This window comes from Bidens hawaiensis, unplaced genomic scaffold (assembly GCF_021521415.1).
Source record: "Bidens hawaiensis isolate Kalapana, Puna unplaced genomic scaffold, B.hawaiensis_p1.1 tig00032079_1, whole genome shotgun sequence".
Lineage (NCBI taxonomy): Eukaryota > Viridiplantae > Streptophyta > Magnoliopsida > Asterales > Asteraceae > Bidens > Bidens hawaiensis.
In genome coordinates, this window is record NW_027495437.1 from 92,548 (window position 1) to 100,127 (window position 7,580).

Genomic DNA, 7,580 nt, shown 5'->3' on the forward strand with positions numbered 1-7,580 from the left:
TTGGTCAACGACTACTCTACATTCATTATACGAGTATTTTAGCGGTAATTAACTCGTCTCGATATGTTTACCTGGTAAACATTACGCATACGAGTAGTTCAATGTAGTTAACTCGTCGTGACTAGTTTACCTTGTTTACATTCCCGACACGAGTATGTATTAGTAGTTAACTCGTTCCGATAAGTTTACCCGATTTACCTTACCCATACGAGTAATTTATTTGTAGTTAACTCGTCATGTATAGTTTACCTTGTTAACATTTCTATACGAGTAGTTAATTGTTATGTTAAACTAGCCAAGACGAGTTAGTTACTAATTAACTTCTCGTATAGAAAAATGTTAACAAGGTAAACTAGACAGTAGACACAACGTGTTAACTACAAATAAATTACTCGTATGGGTACTGTAAATCAAATAAACTTATCAGAACGATTTAAATACTAATAAAATACTCGTATCGGGAATGTAAACAAGGTAAACTAGTCACGACGAGTTAACTACATATGAACTACTCGTATGCGTAATGTTTACCAGGTAAACATATCGAGACGAGTTAATTACCACTATAATACTCGTATAATGAATGTAAAGTAGTCGTTGACCAATATCTACTCGTAACGACTAGTTGACCAAACAAACTAACCATTCTGGTTAGTGTTTTGTAAAACAAACCAGTTAGATGCATTTGGTAATCAAACTCATCGTCGTGGTTAGTTTGATAAACTACTCGCGACTCTTAAGGTTTTAGAATCTGCTCGTCGCGACTAAAGGATATCTTATTTAATCGTGGGCGTTTTACGAGGCTTTAAACTTATTTAATCTTCACGAGTAGATGATTAGTAAAAACTGGTCGTTACGGTTAGTTTATAGACACGTGGCAAGTTTTAATTGGTTATACAAACTACCCGTGATTAATCATAAACTATTCGTCACGACTAGTTTATAATACCTATTGTCACACCCTCAAAATCCACTAACGGAGTTTTACCGTCCGAGGGTGTGAACTAACAGGATCGGAATCATTAGTTATAATCAAACCATAAAAACGTTTAAATGAAAATAAGTGCGGAAGCGTAAAAAAAACCAAAAGATAAAAGTTGCGTCACGCAGGACGACTTAAAACCCAAGTAATAATAGTTAAAAACATGTTTGCATATCAGAATGTTCAAAAACCATGCATGATCCTATACCGCGCGCCCGCCTCGGCTACCTGAGAATAACATACTAAAAGTGTCAACACGAGGTTGGTGAGTTCACAAGTTTATATAAAATAAAGCGTTTAGCGTTTGCGTTCAGCGTTTTGCGTTTAGCGTTTTGCGTTCAGCGTTTTGCGTTACCAGATAGTGTTATGTTAATTATATATCTATAGGTAGCTAGCCTATAAAACAAGTATTACTAAGTGTTCGACACCGAAGCTGACTGTTTATCATTTGCCTTGCCACCAGGTCTATCCCGACCATGGTATGTGTTTAGCCAAGATTACACCCACTCGACCTCCAGTCGAGTTTAGCGTTGGGTGGGGTTTGTCAAACCCAGTAGTACTACTCAAAAATGACTCGCTATTATCCAATATTAAACGGTTCGATGTGAATGAAGGACTTTAGTTATTGCGTTTACCACTTAGTCTTTACAAGTGATATATAATCTATATTGACAAAATCTTAAATGCGTTTTCGGAGTATGTTATCTCCCCAAGTGAAAAGCGTTTGAAAACAGTTTAAAAGGGGTAAGTGAACTCACTGTTTGCAAAGAAATTCCCAAATTAAATCACCAAGTGATGCGCGTCACAGAAAACTCTCTCTAGCGTTCTAAAACAACAAGGAGATTTTCTAAGTGTCGGAACTATTATCGAGTCTCTAGACTCGGCACATAATACCTATGCACACAACATGTTTCGTGTTTCGTTTGTGAATCGTGTGTGACTTTTACAAGTGTATTTGTGATACGTTACATGTGTGAGCAACTATTCACGTGTCATGTATTCATGATGTATGTCACTAGCAATTACTTCCCGTAAGGGCAATTTGGTCAATACATAACAATTAACTAGCAATTATTCCCCGCAAGGGCAATTTGGTCAAATCATGACAATCAATTAGCAATTATTCCCCGCAAGGGTATTTTGGTCAAAATACGACAATTAGTTAGCAATTATCATGTTTCATGCAACTTTCATAAAATTCAGCAACTAGTTTTTTAACGACAGAATTTTACTTGAAAAACTAGTCTATCCCACCGATCATAACATCACAATTAATTTACCAAAAATCATCACAAAAGCATGTATGTGTTAGGTTTCCAGAACATATTTTGTTGTATTTTTATTCCATACATATTTCTCACAAAGATCAATTTACCACAGCAAACTCATAACAGTCAAATTTATGCGCAACAGAATGTTATTTGAAATTCCCGTTAAACGAAAATCCAATAAATGCAAGACCACTTGGTTTAGGTTCCTAACTCAACAAGTCAACTTCCAGAAGTGGAACCAACCCAATTGGTCTCGTATTTCATGAGATATAACATTTACAAAACAACCTAACAGCAGGTCTAACAACTCAGCTTTGCACAACGTTTTTGTAAAATCATAAAGGTTAACTGTTACACGTCCAAAAATTGCAAATTTATATTCTTTAGAAACTAGACTCAACCTAGTTTACTGTAGTATCAATAATCTCAACCAATTTTCACATTTACACCCCGTTACAGTCAATTGAACATCAACAACACAATCTGTCCAGAAACTGTTTGCAACAAAACTCAACCTATTAACTATCTATGGACCATAATCCGTTCATATGACCTTATAGACACCATAATCATTATCCATGCACATCAAATACACATTACATCCATGATTAGGGTTTTACTTGAACTCAAAATCAAGAAACAAACGATTAACATGCAATAACACCAATACTAGCTATCAATTCAACAATCAATACATCTTTCAATCAAAACAAGACATATGAACATCATGTATATAATTTCCAGATTCTAGGGTTTATAATTATACCTTCCAAAGCACAAAAAATAAGCAAGGGGAAGGTAGAAGATGACTAGAATCGGGTGTAGGATGCTTCAATTGTGAAACCTAAGATCAAAAACCAAGCAATATGTGTGTGTGTGAGCAGATCGTGAAGAGAGGGGGGGTAGTTGCCATCGGTTTTGGGGAGGGAGAGAAGGAGGTTAGGGTTTAGGTTAATATTAATAATAATAATATAATACACTTTGGTCCCTTAACTTCCAAATGTTACTTTTCTAGCTTAATTAACTAGTTCTAGCACATTAAGTTAATGTTTATAAGAATGTTATCACATAACACATAAGTCTAACACATAATTATCACATAATTATTGTTTTGACGTTTTTCGTTTATTCACCAATTGTTTGCGTCAACTCGTTTGCGTTTCGGTGCAATTCCCGAAAGACTACACATGTAGTAAGTGTTAAGCGTCATTTAAACCCTAGTTTAAATGTAATGAGGTGTGCGTTATAGATTCAATGATCTTAAGTTTGAATTGACGGAGTTGAGTTAACAGAGTTAACCTGAAATTGACGATTGTCACACCTATTTTGGGAATTTGTTGGAAATGGCACCTAAAACCTGAAAAACGTATTCATAAACGCCTATTTTAAGAATTTTCCCTTTACTAGACAATGGCTATGTATAATTTTATTATTATATTTATAACATAGTACATGACGAGTATTTAAGCTATTAACAAGCAGCAGGTAGAACATATTGAGTTTGTGTTTTTAATTTGCTTGTGTATAATGGCTTGTGTAACCATGTGTGGGTTTATCTAACATGTTCAATTTTTTTAATACGCTTGTTTGATGTGTGGTATATTTTTTTTTTAAGTATATTACATTTTAATTTTCTTCATTTTTTTATTAAATTTTAAGTTATGATTTTTTTTTGTGAGGGGTTTTTTTATGGCTACAAATCCTTATCATTTTTCTTATTTTTGTTCCCCTTTGTAAAATAACTTGACTCTTGAATTTGTTTACCTTTATCAACGCACTATTTTTTCTTAAGTTGATTACGTAAAAGTACGCTGTGCATCAGTGCATGCCGTTTGGTTCTAGACTTCTAGTAATATTCGGGGTCTAATTTTTAAAAGATACAAGGTTAGATTATGTGATTTCATTCTATAACATGTTTGGAAACTAAAATTTATTTATGCTAAAATCAAACAATAATCAATGAGAATTGTTGTTCTGAGTTGCTAATGATGAGTGTTAATAGTAAAGTTGTTCGGTATGTGCTTTTGTGGTTAATAAAATCTTGGTGTTCCGTAGCAACTAAACTAACATATAAGCAAGTACAAGATCAGTAGGCAATTTGTTGTTGGGTGTGTTAATAGTCATGGTAATTGTTGATGGAAGTTGATGACGATAGAAGTAAAGTTACCTATGACGAGGAGTTCATGTTAGCAGGGGCATTAATGTCAAAAATAATTAGTTTTGACGAGTCTATTTTCCCTTACTGACAAAAAAATCCTGCATCTTTAGTGAACAATTAGCTGATCAAATATATACTTAGTGAAAGAAACATCTCTAGTATGCAGAGTTAGTTACTCACCTTTTTATTAGAAGAAATTGTATCACAAATAAGTAATATACCAATTAAATACCCCTAAACCAATATGAGAACAAAAACACAAATTTATTGATTATAAAATATTTAAAGGGTTCTATTAAATATACCAAAAAATATACCAAAGTCAAACACTTTTAAGAAAATTTACTTTAATTTAATATCACTGTCTTCACCTTTTTTTTAAATTGATGAATCCGAGGCAAAAAGATGAACATATAAGCACATAAATGACACAAACCACACTCCAAATCATACAACAATTATTTAATTCAAATCTATATCAAAAACTGTCATCATATCAAATTTCAAAATAAAATAATAATAATAAAATTCGATTTAAATAATCCCATGATCCTAATTTTCACAATACCAATCCCACAGCCTAGCATAATCATCACAGATTTATACTTAATAACAAAATTAAAAACAAGCTTAATTTTAGTATAAATTAATAATAATTATACTACAGGACAAAAGTGAAAGTTAATATTATTATAGGGTAGTTTGGAATATTAAAAGGTAACTATGTTAGCAGTAAAAAGTGAAAGTTAAAATTATTATCGAACAGACTAATATAATTTATTATTGAAATATCGGTTCTAGTTTGAATTATTAAAATCCAATAACTTACGTCTCATCTCGGACGGCAAGGTTAAGTAGAGCGAGGAGAGCGGCGGCTTTGGCATCGAGAGAGGGGTACCGCAGCATGGAAACGAGGGATGGTATGGCTTCGGAAAACATACGACGGAGAGAATGGAAGTAGTGATGGGTTTTAAAATAAAAGAGAAAGTGTGTGTGGAGGTAACGTGAGAAGAGGTGCCGTGGCGTTAAGCAACGTTTACTTTCAACGGCATTTTATTTTTTGGTTTTTTATGTTATGTAAAGCATTTATCTCTTCATTTTCATGTTATATGTTGTTATACATGATCAAAATGCATCCCAACTTTTTTTTATTAGCCGTCAACGGATGTTTTAAATGAGCTGTGAGGATAAATTTACCATGCTGGGATGTGCTTATCTCAGATAAGGCTAACGTCCGTGAATACTTGTTTGATGGCACGACAGTGCGATGAGATTAAATTCGTTCAATTCAATGATCTAACTAATAAACGTCACCTACTCGCATAGCCTTTAAAAAAACCTAATTAAAAAATAGATATTAGTAGTTTAAATAATTATTATGTAATGATTAGTAGTTATATTTAAATAAAATAGAATAAAAATGATGATTGATATGATTAGTAGTTGATTGAATGATTAGTAGTAGATTAATAGGGTTGACTTGGTATACCAAATAAAAACTTTTGGTATATTTAAAGCCCCCCTATTTAAAAGAATCAATTAATCAAAACATGCCAAAAATGAAACTGAACGTCATCGAATAAACATCTGACCGGTCAACATTCACAAAACGAGCATTGATTTGTCGGTTTAAAACAATAAGCGTAGAATAAAGAACCACACAGAAGACGACACGTGTTTATCAGTGGAGATGGCTAAGACCTTGCAACGTGACAGTGCTGTGGAAGTGGCCTCGGAAGTATAAAGTAAAGAATAAGTAACAAAACAATATATATATATTTGATCCAAACTCAATATTGTAGCATCCTATTGAAAGGCAAACTAGTCGAGGAAGAGGAAGATAATGACTCCCTCCTTTGTCTCTTCATCTCTTCATAAAACCTTTCAATAAATCTCTCAGCCTTTTCATCCACCGAATCATCATCTTCTTCTTCTTCTTCTTCTTCTTCTTCAACACCATATGAAGAATATGATACCTCTAAGCAATCTCTATCCACTTCAACAATATTATTATTAGCGGATTCGATCGAATAACCCTCATCCCCATGGCCGAAACACGAAAGAAAGCAAATCGAATAATATTCGCTTCCATTCGATTTTCGACGACAAAAGCTAATAAGCGGGGTGCTTGAAGGAGAGAATTGACGTTCTTGGAGGATCCCATAATAACTATTGTAACGCCTTAGAGGCTTGAAGTTGATGAATTTGGTTGAATATCGTTTTAGATGGATCAACCTCATTTTAGCTATGAAAATGGAGAGTTTGATGAGGTTTGAGACTTTTTGGAGCATGAGTGATCTTCTTTTACCCCATTTTTTTTTAGTATGGGTTCAAAAAGATGACAATGGATTAATGTTGATGGGTTATGTTATTGAATATATAGTGAAGTGATCATGGACTTGAAAGTAATAAAGTAAAAGATGAAGCGGGTGTGGGAGCTAGGCTGTCAAAAGGTGTTTTGGCCTTTTAGGAGATTCGGTCGTAACATGGAAAGGTGGTGGTGGTGGTGATGAAGTAGCCGTTGGAATTCTTGTTTACCAAGATTTGAAATCTGGTCGTTTCATTTTTCATTATTAACACTTGTACAATCATAAAAATAAGGTTTTGATAATTGGACGTTATTTAAGCTAACACATCATGCCATCATGGCTTAAATTATTGTTAAGAGGGTTGTGACATGTGATATATTGTTATTTGATATATGTAATCAAGGGAAATAGAATGTATGTACTAGGGGTCTGTAAATATTGGGTCAGCCCGAGAAAAACCGAAACCCGACCCGTAAAAAACCCGAAACCGGACCAAACCCGTATGTGTCGATCAGAACTCGGTTCCAATTCCAGCTGATTTTCGGTTTCGGGTTCGGTCTCGGTCTTGGACTGAAATGAACCGAAGCAGACCCGACCCGAAATAGTGAAAGTATAGCAGCAAGATCTTCTATGTAGTGAAGAGTATTATGATCCATTCCTTTCATCACCAGAATATATTGAAAAACAAGGTAAAGAAATTGTGAAACAAACAAATCAAGTAACCAGTAGAGCAAACAAACACACACTGGTATGTGTTCTTGAGAGATGAGAGAAAGAAAAAGAAAAGGAGAGAGAGATAAAGAGAGACTGCGTGTAAAAAATACCTAAAGTGAGAGAGAGTTAATACTTTTTTATTTAAA

The 7,580-nt window shown here is 33.9% G+C and overlaps 1 protein-coding gene across 1 annotated transcript; it reads right to left on the bottom strand.

Annotated features, from left to right (window-relative positions):
* Positions 1–6,154: 6,154 nt before the first annotated feature.
* On the bottom strand, positions 6,155–6,908 carry LOC143582956 (uncharacterized). Its single transcript, XM_077065404.1, has one exon. The coding sequence runs from the start codon at positions 6,700–6,702 to the stop codon at positions 6,202–6,204; it is 501 nt and encodes a 166-aa protein (XP_076921519.1). The 5' UTR covers positions 6,703–6,908; the 3' UTR covers positions 6,155–6,201.
* Between the last annotated feature and the right edge of the window lie 672 nt (positions 6,909–7,580).